Genomic DNA, 16,112 nt, shown 5'->3' on the forward strand with positions numbered 1-16,112 from the left:
CCTTTGGAATGGAACAGACTTTAATATGGCCATAAAGGGAAGTAATCATAAACATTGTTCTACTATGATAAACAATACTCAGACCTTTGGCAAATATCAGAGAAAACAATATATTGAAATAGGATTTGAGAACTAGGCATATTTTGGGTTCATAACAAAAATGTGGCAGCCACATTCTGAACAAAGGCACTGTGAGCCTTTAGATAAGAAAAAGAACAAAATATAGATCTACTTTTTTCCAGATCATTCAACTTTTTTTTTATTTCTTTCAAATGCTTTTGAACACTGCCTGCCTTTTATTATATACACACTGATTTAGTCCTCAATTGGTAGGTTTGGTTTTCATGAGATTATTGTGAAAGAAAACACCACGAACATGCACCACAAATGTACAGCGGAATGTCAGTCCTGCAGTCAGTATATGCCTGTAAGATAATTATACAATAAAACAAGTGGAGATGCAAAAGAAAAAAAAAACACCGTCTTTGTAACATCCTAAAATCCGCTATACTAGTACAGTATATGAAAGCAGGCTTCGCGAAAGTGCTGAACAGGCTGCCATACAACTTTTGTCTAGCCGAAAAAAATAGGATAGGTAACTGATGAAATACAAAACCATTTTATGTTGATACAGATTTTTCTGAAAATGAATTATATAACAAAACATTTTTAAAACGATTGTCACCGGAACCCACTACCGTTCTTGAACTGGCTACGTTAACATTTTTATTTGTGTCACGTTGGGCGACTTATGGACTTTCACTTTTCTGTCTTATTACCTACGTGACCTCTTGGGCTGTGGGCATGGTACAGTGATTAGGGACAACCGGTGATAGCGAAGTCTTGTCTGGTTCATTTGCCCATAAATTTGAATATGTGTAATCAAACATTTGTTTGTTATAATTTAAAAACGTGTACAATGTATTTCAGCTTATGTTGTTTTTGTCACCGAATTTACAATAAAATGGTTTTTAAAGTATACCTGGTAGCTGCGAGTTGTGAAAATAATTGTTTGGTGTGCAAAGCCTGGAACTGTTTTCAAGGTTGTTGTTTGGGTGGTCTTAAGAACTGGTAGATATCTCAAAGTTAGTATACTTTTTGACATAGGTGGCAGCAGCCAATAAATATGGAAAGTTGAAAACAAAAAAGAAACTGCACATTTAAAGTAACCCATGACCAAGAATGGAATGCTATTCCAAATTACGCCATTCGGTCAAGAATCTTTGCTTTGATTCATAGCAGAGGTGGACAGAATCGAAATTGAAAAAATAACAGAAATTCAAACACATTTACAATAATTTGCGAATTTCAGTGTTATCCCCCAAGTCATACAATGTCTTTTAACTTTGATTACGACGGAACACACGGCATTGTGTAGGCAGATAAATATCCTATCTCTTAACAAGAGTTGCCTGAAAAAAATGGTAAAACCCAGTTGCAGTTTCTTTTTTGTGTCAGTATATAACAGAAAGAACCTATTTGTGATACTAGTAATCAAGAAAATTCTGTGATCAGTCATTCAACAAAATTGTATCTTGGTAACGTGCAGTTTATGCATTGTAACATGTATGCAGAACATATTCTGTTCATACAAGATCATTGTGTAATTGAACTGGGTCTGGTGTTACAAGGCTCGATAACAGAGTCAATATCTTTTTAGCATTTCAAAATGCTCTCTCTATAGCAATGACAATATGAAAATACATTAAATTACAAGAATCATGTTTTATTGTCGCGGCCCATGGTCAGTTTGTTTTTAAAGGCTGCCAGCGGCCCATGGTCCGTTTGTTATTTAGGCTGACAGCTGGCAGGGCCGACGGAGGGTGGTGGTCCTAATTCTAAGTATTTGTGGTTACGACAATCACAGTCAGGTGAACATCATACTATTAATTCAGATCTGACTCGAAGTTCGCCACTGATCTGGTATGTTGTCAAGGCAAATTCACAAGTCCAAAGACATGACGTGTTATCAGTGTAGCTTTTCAAGAAACTAATGTCTTACCTGGAGATAGCAGGATTTGACCTTAGTGTTTACATCTCTTTACTTATAAAAACAGGTCAGTGAAAAATGTCTATTAACTATTTATTAAATAAATTAGTAAAAGTTAAATCACAAGATGTAAAAAAATTCTTGTCTTTTTTACACACGGAAGGAAAGGCTTAACATGTCTAACAATGCCTGGTGGAATGACTGAAATTTAATGGAATGTCTCAGTGTGTTAAGCCGAAATTCTTGCACCAGTATCCAATCAAAGTAAGCTCAGTTTTTTTAAGTGGTTAAATCAAGAAACTACTCTCTGATTATCTATCTTAACATAGTCATTCAAAGCTTCGAAAGAAATCACATTTAATATAACAGTAAAACTAGAAGATGCTTTTATTAGAAAAGCGCATGTCTCCCCCAATGCATAGTCGTATAGGCAAGAAGTCAATAGGGGACAGGAGCGAAAGTCAAAGAGACACTGATGGTTGGCTGCAATAGGGATCATCTACTTGGCATTGTCCAATTATCCCACTAAGTTTCAACATTCTGGGCCTAGTGGGTCTCAAGTTATGAACTGGAAACGGGTTTCCATGTTCAGGCCCCTGTAACCTTGACCTTTGATCAAGTGACCCCAAAATCAGTAGGGGTCATCTACTCTGCATGTCCAATCATCCGACTAAGTTTCAACAATCTTGGTCAAGTGGTTCTCAAGTTATTGACTGGAAAGAGTTTTCTATGTTCACCCCCCTGAGACATAATAGTAAGTTTCCCCCACTGCTCATCATATGCAGGTTTACCTTTCTCAGATATAAAATTCAAAATGCATATAGGACTTCAGTGAAACACTACCAAAGGTTTCTGGGATGTGAAATGTTTAAAAAAAACAGCTCTCCGTGTTTAATAAAAACACAAAACGGCGGTAACTTTTTATGCGTTTAATAACATATTAGACTGCATATAAACTGCTCAAAGTTAGGAATATATATACAGTATATGAGACAGTTACACAGACCCAAAGTGTGATAATTTTCAAAAAGCTTTAGAAGCACGTGTGATATTACAGCGAAGCTAGTATAATTCCGTTACCTAGTCACCATACTTCTTCCTACTGACTTGAGTAACATAGTAATACTGAAGAATGGAGCTTTAAGACTTAAGAGTTTTAGAACACCTTTTAGATGAAAAATCAACAATTTACGTAAAAGTCTTTAAAACAGTAAACGTTTTTTTTCCCTTCAGAAACTGAAGGATATGCACGAATTCATGACAAAACAATCGTTATGTTCATCGTAGGTTGCACTTTTCAAATTCAATAACCCTTAACTTGTGCAATGCTGAACAATTACAACTCCTTGAGTTGGCCTTGTCCTTCGCTTTCCTTCCAATGCGGGGGCCACGTGGCTTGGACAGATGGCCTCTCGCTGACCCTGTCATAGTACTTCTTCAATGCTGGCTGATTGGTTAGCTTGGTCCCACATCGAACAAGGAATGCTAAGATAGGATAGAAGAAAACGTCGGCCATTGTAAATTTGCTGCCACATAGATAATCTTTGTCTCCCAAAATCGTGTTCCAACGGTTCAGTTCCTCCCTCGCATTATCTGTTTTCTCTGTGGATGAAAGTAATATAGATTATCTTTTTTGTCATTTACGTGCAAGGCATTTTCACACATATTTTTACATGTGCGTGACGACACCGATGAGAGTTAAATTTTACATAGTGTGACAATGCCATGTCTGTCACAACGCCACTATCTATCTTTAATCGTTAAAAATGGCACGTTTTTGTTTTGATCGCGGCCTGGAGGCCGCGATCATATTGAATAGGTGAAGTATATGCGCGCTGGGGAAAATATTTCATGATGGACCTATGAATTCTTTACTTATGGGTGAAACAGGTCTCATAAGCGTAAATACGACTAGCTTCTACTGATTATAAAACATACCGTACGATTTGTTGTGAATTAACTGTTGTTGTACTTTTTGTAGTTCCACCCTTGTTTAAGAGCAACATTTAAAAAACATGTTTTTTTCATCCTCAAGTAATAAGTAAGTAGACTCGCCCAGTGTAATCAATAACCCACAATTGACCGACCCCTCTGGTACAGTATCAAGACGCATAATCTAACTCTATACATAGAGCGCCTACTTCACCCGATTTACATTCGGAACATTTTCACGCGTTTTGGGCTTTATCGTATGTTTAACATGGGATTTTTGTACAATCCAAAGATGTTGGAAATGTTTGTCTCATTGTTTATTTTTTTTAATAAAAATGTTACTGCTTTCAATGTGTACCACTTTTTTTCCACCCTTGCCTGCAAAAACAGTAATGAGTTTGTACACTGTTCAGACAATTGTGCTCTGTTGAAATTTAACCAAACACAAGTTTACCTGCATAAACAGAAAGCATGATATCTTAAACGTATGTCACTATACCTGTCCAGTACTGGACATTATGGTAAACGCTTCTTTCCTGCACAAATGACAATTTCGCAACTTCTGTCCGGTTTGTACAAATTTCTGGCCGCGATAAACCATTTGACTTGTATCGCTCTTGTATCAGGCTGATCATGGTCTGCACTGTTCGCTATTCAGTCAGTAAATATTCAGTGAACATCCCTTCAGATGATAAATGGTACTGCCCAAATTGAATGATGGATCAGTCCATTTTAGAAATTTAGCAGGATAAAGGTTAATGGGTCATAATACGCTCGTTCGCACGCAGAATTGGCCAGGGTAGAAAAAGGGCATATAAAGAACAAATACTTTGGAGGTTAGGAAGAGGGAGGGGGACTCGAATATAAAGAAACACACGAAACTGCAAATAAAAATTTAACCTGAAATTAATTTTTAAACAAGAGCACCGCCTTGCGGATGCCGACGCTCATTTGATTTTTTTGTCTCTGTATAATAGATTTTCTAAGCCCAAAAGGGGTCATAATTCTTGCAGAAAGCAATGTAGAGTTACGGTACTTGTTGTGCAGAGTCAGCTTTTAATGGCGAATAACTGCTCCAAGTTCTAAAGCAATAGCTTTGACCGTTAAGGAGAAAAGTTGACCTAAACGCAAAACTTAACCAAGAAATCTGATATTTTCTAAGTTCAAAAGGGGCATAATTCTTGCGAAAAGCAGGATGGAGTTATGTTTCTTGCTGTGCAGAGTCAGCTTTTGATGGTGAACAAGTGTTGCAAGTTTTAAAGCAATAGCTTTGATAGTTAAGGAGAAAAGCTGACGTAAACACAAAACTTAACCACGAAATATGATTTTCTAAATCCAAAAGGGGCCATAATTCTTGCAAAAAGCAATGTAGAGTTACGGTGCTTGCTGTGCAGAGTCAGCTTTTAATGGCGAATAAATGCTCTAAGTTTTAAAGCAATAGCTTTGACCGTTCAGGAGAAAAGTTGACCTAAACGCAAGAAATCTGATATTTTCTCAGTCAAAAAGGGGCCATAATTCTTGCAAAAAGCAGGATGGAGTTAAGTTTCTTGCTGTACAGAGTCAGCTATTGATGGTTAACAAGTGTTGCAAGTTTTAAAGCAATAGTTTTGATAGTTTGGGAGAAAAGCTGACCTAAACATAAAACTTAACCAGGCAATGCCAACGCCGACGCCGACGCCAACGCCAACGCAAACGCCGATAAAGTGATGACAATAACTCATCATTTTTTCTTCAAAAAATCAGATGAGCTAAAAAGGCATAATTTTGACAAAACAAAAGACTAGGGTTATGTTACGTGCACCGTAAGATCATCTCATCATGCCAAAGACATGTGTGAAGTATGAAAGTATTAGGCCAATTAGTTTCTGAGATACCTGCTTATATTCAAAAACTTTAACCTGAAATTCTATGTTGAAAAGGGGCATACTTCTGACAGAATACAAGCTAGAGTTATGTTACTTGTCCTGAGAGGTCATCTCATGATGTCTAAGACCTGTGTAAAGTATGAAAGCATGTGGCCTAGTAGTTTCTGAGAAACTTTAACCTGAAATTCTAAGTTGTAAATGGGCATACCTTTGACAAAATAAGATCTATAGTTATGTTACTTGTCCTGGGAGGTCACCTCATGATGCCAAAGGCACGTGTGAAGCATTTGGCCCAGTCGTTTCTGAGGAACCTGCTTACATTCAAAACTTTAACCTGAAATTCTAAGTTGTAAAGGGGCATACCTTTGACAAAATAAGATCTATAGTTATGTTACTTGTCCTTGGAGGTTTTCTCATGTTGCCAAAGACACGCGTGGAGCATTTGGCGGAACCTGCTTACATTCAAAACTTTGACCTGAAATTCTAAGTTGTAAAGGGGCATACCTTTGACAAAATAAGATCTACAGTTATGTTACTTGTCCTGGGAGGTCACCTCATGATGCCAAAGGCAAGTGTGAAGCATTTGGCCCAGTCAATTCTGAGGAATCTGCTTACATTCAAAACTTTTTAACCTGAAATTCTAAGTTGTAAAGGGCCATACCTTTGACAAAATAAGATCTACAGTTATGTTACTTGTCCTGGAAGGTTTTCTCATGTTGCCAAAGGCACGTGTAGAGCATTTGGCGGAACCTGCTTACATTCAAAACTTTAACCTGAAATTCTAAGTTGTAAAAGGGCATACCTTAGACAAAATAAGATCTACAGTTATGTTACTTGTCCTGGGAGGTTTTCTCATGTTGCCAAAGACACGTGTGGAGCATTTGGCGGAACCTGCTTACATTCAAAACTTTAACCTGAAATTCTAAGTTGTAAAGGGGCATACCTTTGACAAAATAAGATCTACAGTTATGTTACTTGTCCTGGAAGGTTTTCTCATGTTGCCAAAGACTCGTGTGGAGCATTTGGCGGAACCTGCTTACATTCAAAACTTTAACCTGAAATTCTAAGTTGTAAAGGGGCATACCTTTGACAAAATAAGATCTACAGTTATGTTACTTGTCCTGGGAGGTTTTCTCATGTTGCCAAAGACACGTGTGGAGCATTTGGCGGAACCTGCTTACATTCAAAACTTTAACCTGAAATTCTAAGTTGTAAAGGGGCATACCTTTGACAAAATAAGATCTACAGTTATGTTACTTGTCCTGGGAGGTTTTCTCATGATGCCAAAGACACGTGTGGAGCATTTGGCGGAACCTGCTTACATTCAAAACTTTAACCTGAAATTCTAAGTTGTAAAGGGGCATACCTTTGACAAAATAAGATCTACAGTTATGTTACTTGTCCTGGGAGGTTTTCTCATGATGCCAAAGACACGTGTGGAGCATTTGGCGGAACCTGCTTGCATTCAAAACTTTAACCTGAAATTCTAAGTTGTAAAGGGGCATACCTTTGACAAAATAAGATCTACAGTTATGTTACTTGTCCTGGGAGGTTTTCTCATGTTGCCAAAGACACGTGTGGAGCATTTGGTGGAACCTGCTTACATTCAAAACTTTAACCTGAAATTCTAAGTTGAAAAGGGGCATACCTTTGACAAAATAAGATCTACAGTTATGTTACTTGTCCTGGGAGGTTTTCTCATGTTGCCAAAGACACGTGTGGAGCATTTGGCGGAACTGCTTACATTCAAAACTTTAACCTGAAATTCTAAGTTGTAAAGGGGCATACCTTTGACAAAATAAGATCTACAGTTATGTTACTTGTCCTGGGAGGTTTTCTCATGATGCCAAAGACACGTGTGGAACATTTGGCGGAACCTGCTTACATTCAAAACTTTAACCTGAAATTCTAAGTTGTAAAGGGGCATACCTTTGACAAAATAAGATCTACAGTTATGTTACTTGTCCTGGGAGGTTTTCTCATGATGCCAAAGACACGTGTGGAGCATTTGGCGGAACCTGCTTACATTCAAAACTTTAACCTGAAATTCTAAGTTGTACAGGGGCATACCTTTGACAAAATAAGATCTACAGTTATGTTACTTGTCCTGGGAGGTTTTCTCATGTTGCCAAAGACACGTGTGGAGCATTTGGCGGAACCTGCTTACATTCAAAACTTTAACCTGAAATTCTAAGTTGAAAAGGGGCATACCTTTGACAAAATAAGATCTACAGTTATGTTACTTGTCCTGGGAGGTTTTCTCATGTTGCCAAAGACACGTGTGGAGCATTTGGCGGAACTGCTTACATTCAAAACTTTAACCTGAAATTCTAAGTTGTAAAGGGGCATACCTTTGACAAAATAAGATCTATAGTTATGTCACTTGTCCTGGGAGGTCACCTCATGATGCCAAAGGCACGTGTGAAGCATTTAGCCCAGTCGTTTCTGAGCAACCTGCTTACATTCAAAACTTTAACCTGAAATTCTAAGTTGTAAAGGGACATACCTTTGACAAAATAAGATCTATAGTTATGTTACTTGCCCTGGGAGGTCACCTCATTAGATGCCAAAGGCACGTGTGAAGCATCTGGCCCAGTCGTTTCTGAGGAACCTGCTTACATTCAAAAATTTAACCTGAAATTCTAAGTTGTAAAGGGGCATACCTTTGACAAAATAAGATCTACAGTTATGTTACTTGTCCTGGGAGGTCACCTCATGATGCCAAAGACACGTGTGAAGCATTAGGCGTTTCTGAGAAACCTGCTTACACGTAAAACTTTAACATGAACTTTAGTAACGCGGAATTGGACGTGAACGCCGGTGAAAGGGAGACTACGAAAGCTCTACTATTTAAAAAAATTCAAACAAGGGAGCTTAAAACAACAGAATCCTCCTCAAATGGCGCTTAGTCATCCTGTAAAGTTTAAAAACTGTAGCTTTTATACTTATCACTAAGTTAGAAAATGGAAAAAGTTGACGGACGGACGCCATTTAAAAAAAAACGAGCATTTCAAAAAATAATCAACAACCTTTTAGTATCTTTTCATCTATGTCTTCCTTCTTTGTCCTAAACAAATAGTACACCAGTTTCTCGGAGATGTTGCTCTGTACGTTGGTCGTCTCGAACATTCTCTGGTACACCTCGGCTCGTTCATCCGCCTTAGTCGGGAACAATCGGTTGGAATCATCGCTGTACTTTTCCTCCAAGTACATACAGACAGCTCCAGACTCGTTTACAACAACATTGCCATCTTTGAACGTCGGAACCTGCAATGTACACATCACCATGGTAGGACGCGTGTCGTTTTGTAATTGAGGTCAACAATGAATTCTAACAAATCTGTAATGCTGATATAGACATGCACCATTAGTCAGAGCGTCAGAAGTACAAAAAATGCTGTTAAGACTTAAGAGTTCTATCAGTGCCGCAGAAACGGAGACCTTATCTTTTTATTTTATTTTTTAAGCGGTAAATGATGCGCGGTTATTACTAGAATCATTACTCATTAACGAGAAATCCCGTGATTTTCAAAGTACCTTGTCATGCAGAATAGGCAAATAATTAAAATGGCATCGTTCATAAAGACGGGGCACCCCGGACCAGACGACGCAGGCCATACATGCATGACCAGCTCTTGACCAAATATTTCAACAAAATATATCACATTAATGTTTTAGAATAGTTTTATCATCTACATTTTCTTTCTTTCGATGTAAGATCGAAATATCTTCCATTGAGTAAACAGCAGATGCACTGTTTTAACTAGCGGCGAAGTCTTTCTTTGTTTGTTTTTGTTTTTTGTTCAAAGCCCCTTTTCAACAGTATTTCAGTTATGTAACGACGGGCAGTTAACCTAAGCAGTGTTCCAGTGTTCATGGATTCTGTACCAGTACAAACCTCTTCTCCGCAAGTAACTGCCAACTTCCCCACATGAATCAGAGGTGGAGAACGAGTGATTTCAGACACAATGTCTTTTATAACGGAGAACATACGCCCCGCCCGGGGATCGAACTCACGACCCCGCGACCCGTAGATCTGCACCCTCCCTACTGAGCTAAGCAGGCTGGGTAGCGGCGTTGTCACGAGTATAATATCGCATTGGTTTTCATACAACGTAAACACAATAATTATGAATCATTTATCTACATGTTGTAACTTGACACGGGATATCTAACGCAACACCATTTTTCTGGTAGTCAGGGCAGTGAATTATAAAAAAAACATGCATCATTTTTACTTGAATTACTTGTAAACGGATGACCGATCAAAATTCTTAATTAGACGTGCGACCGCCTCGGCAGCGTAGTGGTAAAGAGACGGTTTTGAGTGCGGGAGATCATGGGTTCACTACCCGGCCGTGTCAGGCCTAAGACGTGAAAAGTGGTACTAGTAGCTTCCTCTCTTGACGCTCAGCATTAAGAGGATTGTACAGCTCCGCAGTGAAGATCTGGCAAGCATACACAATTAAACTGGCTAATTTATTTGGTTGCAGCAAGAAGTCTATATCATGCAACGGAGATTGCTTCATACGCAATCATTGCTTACTTCATATTTTGTTTGAAGTACAGTAAAATGAAGAAATAGCACACTGGTTTATATAATTAGTTGATTTAACGTGCATTGAAATTCACCAATTGTCTTTGTAGTTTTATAACAATTTAAGTACAGTCATTATCCTACTACATGTATTTTATTGCTTATTTAAGTTATTTTGTAATAATCCTGACCATGTGAAATATTATAAATTATTTCTTTAAAATAATTTCATTTTTTTCTCGAGAAATAAAGTTTGTCAGTTGCTAAGGGTTCGGGATTAATCGGCCTTTATCATTCAGTTGAACTGGTTCTCGTTTTATCAATACAGTACTGATGTGCATGTTCAGCGAGCCGAGAACACAGTCGATTGTTCGGTATGAAGCAAAAAGCCCGCGCAGATTTCTCACATTGCGTCTGAAAGGGCGAATGGACCGTTATTATACACTGACTGACAGATTTCTCACTGTTCTTCTACACGTCGTTCAGTAAAGATAAACTTACCCTCCCGCCACACCCCTAAAGTTGCTAATGCAGTAATTTTTATGGTTATCTTAGATTTTGGTGAAAGACCTGACATTCTGGAGAATTTTGTATCAGATTTGCTGCTTTTTGTATTATACTTTCAGGGTACAGATTTCTTATATGGCATTTACCGAAGTTCGTGCAACACTGTGAAGACGCCGATATCCCAAGGAAGTTACGAATGAACGTTCTGTTATAGAAGCCAAGTCGAAGGAACTTCAAAGTACCGTAGATACTTCCTGGAAAGTGAACTTTCGGATCGTTCCCGATTTATGGAATTCAGGTGTATTTTGTTCATAAATAACAGCATTCGTTGGAATGTTTTTAACTGGAACTGTGTGCTTTTTTTAGGATATCGGAAATAAAATTAATGTTTAAGAAATTCTCTTTAAAAAGAATATATAGGAAAAGAAATTACATGAACTTGTGTACTACATTGGCTTAGATATTTTCATTTATGTTTTAGCTTCTAGATATATGATAAGGCTCACTGACAGTTATTTCTGTGTTATGTAACTTTTATGAATCGGTAATTATACGTTAAATGTTAGGATTGTCGCTCATATAATGTTGAATAGAGGGGATCAGGCGAGATATCGAGTTAATTAGATTGCTAAACAATAACCGGTCGGGTGTTTTTCATTGTTCTGTGGTGATTTATACGGTAGACGCCGAACTAGAGATATATCTATGCGTTTGGTGTGATGAATTTTATTCATAACAGTTCAGTGTAATTAGCGTTCTCATCTTTCAGTTATGGACACGGTCCGCTCAGTTTTGTGAAAATCAGGGTCTATCACAAAGACATTGTTGTCTTAAACAGTACACCAAAGGTTGTTCATTGCAAAAGATGCACTTTGCTATTTAAGGTTGGTTGACCTGAAGTTGCTTCGGGTCACTAGGATTTCGTCCTTATAGTACTGGCGAGTCCTAGATTGCACTGCGTTGCGTTGCTTGCTTGTGAAGTGGTTGTAGTGCACCACTATAGTGGTGCTGGTGATGCCTAGGTTTCAGATTTCATAGATATATCTTATAATTGTACTTAAATGTATGAAATTATCAATTATTCCATGGTCACAATGTTGTAGAAAATAAAATATTATAGAAATCAAATAATTACTCCTAGTTAAATCCTACGCGTATTGCCAAGGTTTGACACCGGTACAAGTCATACGATATTACAGTATCTTACAACTAATTCACAGTGAGATAAATATAGTTTTTTTCTTTATAATTAGTGATTACAGTTTTTTCAATGTCCTTATAGATAACTAAATTATATGTTCAATGTATTATATTTCAGAAGACCTTAAACAACATTCTAAACAAGTGCTGTCAGTGGACAGCGCGCTCGACTATTCTCAGTGCTTGATAGTATAATACAAGCAATGAGTAAAACTTTAACAGTACAATAAGCATATTCTAAGTCGAAAAGGGGCCATAATTCAGTCAAAATGCTTGATAGAGTTGCCTCCTCCTTTTCACAGACTGTGGTCATGATGGTAAACAAGTATGCAAAATATGAAAGCAATATCTCAATGGACTTTGAAAATATTTGGGGTGACACGCAAACTTTAACATTTGTGTGACGCTCACGCCGACGCCGGGGCGAATAGGATAGCTCCCCTATTCTTCGAATAGTCGAACTAAAAATTGTCCAATCAATTATTTCTTATGTCACCGCTGAATTATAATTGTGCTAATTGAATTCGCTCGTAGTTACGGTCCTACACATAAGTCAGTGTGACTTTTTATCATAATTATGTTTTTGAAATGCTGTTTTCAACCTTTTGGCCCTGAGATAATCCGTATGTAATGAAACAGAAGTAGAATCTCTTGTCACAGAAGTAGAATCTCTTGTCATAATCGTAGGGTTGAAATGTAACAGCCAACCATATTTTATCATAGATTCATGTATAGGCGATTTCGCTATATGTATATAATAGCAATTGCTGCGGATCGTATTAGAATAAAACTTGAAATTTTCGTTTTTTCGCACTTCGCCATTGTGATCTCGCGCTACTCCATCATGAGTAGGTGATACGCGAAGCGCGAAATCATGATGGCAAAGCGCGAAATCACGATGGCAAAGCGCGAGATGACGATGACGAAGCGTAAAATCGAGAATTTTCACATGCGCGAAATCACGATGCAAAGCATGAAATTGCTCAAGTTTCGCGATCTCGCCATTAGCCATGCATCGTTATCTTGCGCTTCGTGTATTGTTAGAGAAAGCGATGCATGAAGTATGAAGCGCAAGATCACGATAGCGAAACCGCGAAATAACTTAAAAGGTGTAAGAAACATTTTGCAGAATACTGTTTTAGTTATAAAAAGATAAGGGAAATACCTAGGCTATAACGAAGTTGACGCAATGAAGACGTCGCTATACCGGAATGCTTACATATATAACATGGATCACTAAACCACAGATTGCATGTGCAATATAACGCACATACCTAATAAAATAAAACATTTTATATAAACAATTAACAAAGAATAAGGTTTTCATGCAATGTATTTGCTTCAAATACACACTAAAATGCACCATTTGCCGTTCTCACACTGATAAATAATCAAGGGGAGGATACACCAACCCCCACCCCCATTACGTTTGCGTACTATGAAAAATGCCCTAGCTACGCGCCTGATTCATATTGGTATAATTTGTTATTGATCCCATATGCATTTAATTTCGGGATCATATTCATGTCACGCTTCTTCGTGCACAAAGCATAAAACGGATTTGTAAAATTATGCTATGCAAATGACAAGAGGACAAATCGAGCGATTTTATCAGTAGGCTACAATGCTGGGCTCCGGTAGGCATACTAATGTTAAGAAAACACGACCAGCGAGCACTTCGAAGTTCTAGATATGCGATTTAGATAACGATCTAAGTGTGCACCGACTATCTACTAAAAACCATATATATTTGAAACAAAACTTTTTAGCACTGAAAATGCATTTTCTTCAAAAATTAGTGTGACATTTACTTTGAATATAATAGAAATGCGTCAGATCTATTCTGATAATTACTTTAATAAATAGACAAGAAAAAGACATTACTCAGTATGTTTTATTTGATTTTTCAATTCCACAATTTCATTTAACCAATTTTTTAACTCAAAATGTCAGTTTGTTGAGTTTTGGATATAAAATTGTTGTATTGAACTGCTTATCTTTAATATAAAGTGTTACAAACCATGTACACTTAAACAAAATACAAAAATTGCAAAATGAAAGTGAAAGTAGAGCTGTCAAAATGAAAAAAAAAAATACAATGTTTCAAAAAATATAACAGTTTAACTATTTTTCATTTCCCGGAGTACACAGGTAAGTATGTAAGACACATAATAAAAACAAATTTAGAGAAAATATATGTTTGAAAAAGAAGTTTGATATTTTGTGGACTGTCGAAGTACAAGAGTTGCAAGACAAAACATCGGTATCAGGGGAGACAACAGCTATATGGTATTGGTAACGGGTGACCGGCATTGCGATGTCGGTATCTATTGCCTCCGGGTATTATCACCTGGATGTTTATTTCAATTTCATAAGGTTTTCCATAAGAAATTAAACAAGCATAATAGTTACAAACTATGTAAAATATTGATTAAAAAACAAATTGAAACATTTAACCTACGGGTGTTCCATTTTGTAACCTAGACTGTACTCATAGGCGTAGGAGCAGGGGGGGGCAGCCCCCCCCCCCCCCCAAAAAAAAGCTAGGAGAGGGGGGGGGCCAAACTATAGTTTGCCCCCCCCCCCAATATTTTGGAAAAGAGATATAACTTGTAGTCTAATATAACATTTACTTAGCATCATATAATTCTTTTCAACCCGGTTTCTGATTTGCATTTGGCCTTCCCTTGTATTCTGATTTGTCTTTTTCCGTAGTGTGAGTACTGAACGTCTGCATAATGTATGTAGGCCTAACTATTAAGCCTGTTTACCCATGTAAACATTATGTAATTTTTTGGTTTTCATTGTCCATTCAAGGGAAATGATATTTCCACAACTTTATATCACAATTAGACAAATGCGCTAATTGATTGTATGTCCAGGGCTTCAACAGAAGAATGTAAAAAAATGGCACACTTAATTAGAACAATAGATAATATGACTGATTAAGACAGTTCAGTGCTTAGGCGTATGTGTATCATCAGAATAACTCAATGAATGCTTAAACATAGAGGCTTGAGGGAGCCTATGGCCCATTTGGCCCTTGTACAAGGCTTTGAGGCCTTGTCATGAATAATGCACCGGGGATACCTTGCCGCCCACCCCCCACCCCCATCCGCCGGTCAAAAAGGTTTGCCCCCCCCCCCCCCCTCCCAAAGTTAAACTCGCTCCTACGCCCATGGTACTAAAAATACACTTATCTGCCCGGGCAGTTTTAGCACTGTTTATTTTTTCCAAATTCTGCGTCTTTGTCTGTTCATAGAGTACTGTACTAAGTTTATTCGGTAGGCCTAATCGGATGCGGAAGCGAAAAACAGATTATTGACTAAAATAAAGAAAAACACTTGTATACGCGTATGTTCTATTTTGTAACCTTGATTGTACTATAAAATGCACATACCTGTCCGCGTGGGTTCAGCTTTAAAATCTCCTCTCCTTTGTGTTCTTTATTTGAGAAGCTTATCTGTTTGTTCGGCAAGTTTTCCCACAGTCCTTTCTCTGCCAAGACAATCATAGGTCTCCAACACGGTGCTGAGCCAGAACCCCACCACAAGAACATATTTTTGTTTGCCATGTTAGCGAGCGTCGAATCAATGCAGATATGCAGTGATTAGTATCATTCCCGTACATTGGCGGATCGACGTGTAAGTGGGGCGGACACAGAAACACGCATAAATGATTTTATTAGTAGGCTATAATAATAATAATAACAATAATAATAATAATAACAATGATAATAATATTAATAATAATAAATTATTATTATTATAAAGCCTGTTTGACAAAATCATTCGTCCATGAAGCCGTCATATTTAACTAAAACTATCTACTGATGCGCATTTTCCTAGTGTTCTTTAAATACAGAACAAATGAATTGATATAATATGTCATTCTTAAGAACACCCATAACGTTCTGAATTTACACACTATCTAGATTAGTCTTGGAGATACTATAAGAGAACGATTTTGATGGGTGTTTTAATATTGAAATCAACCATTTTTGACACCGTCAATTTTGATTTCATTTAAAAGAAACCTTGAGATGTTTTAGTTAATGTAAAGTGCAAAATGTTTCCTAATA

General features: G+C 37.5%; 1 protein-coding gene across 1 annotated transcript; it reads right to left on the reverse strand.

Moving 5' to 3' along the window:
- Nucleotides 1-2,904: 2,904 nt before the first annotated feature.
- LOC123529302 (glutathione S-transferase A-like) lies at nt 2,905-15,650 on the reverse strand. Its single transcript, XM_045309576.2, has 3 exons — nt 15,432-15,650; nt 8,817-9,054; nt 2,905-3,592 (listed from the first exon to the last, which is right to left on the reverse strand). The coding sequence occupies exons 1-3, from the start codon at nt 15,603-15,605 to the stop codon at nt 3,327-3,329; spliced, it is 678 nt and encodes a 225-aa protein (XP_045165511.2). The 5' UTR covers nt 15,606-15,650; the 3' UTR covers nt 2,905-3,326.
- Between the last annotated feature and the right edge of the window lie 462 nt (nt 15,651-16,112).

The sequence above is a fragment of the Mercenaria mercenaria genome, chromosome 13 (genome assembly GCF_021730395.1).
Source record: "Mercenaria mercenaria strain notata chromosome 13, MADL_Memer_1, whole genome shotgun sequence".
NCBI classification, from domain to species: domain Eukaryota; kingdom Metazoa; phylum Mollusca; class Bivalvia; order Venerida; family Veneridae; genus Mercenaria; species Mercenaria mercenaria.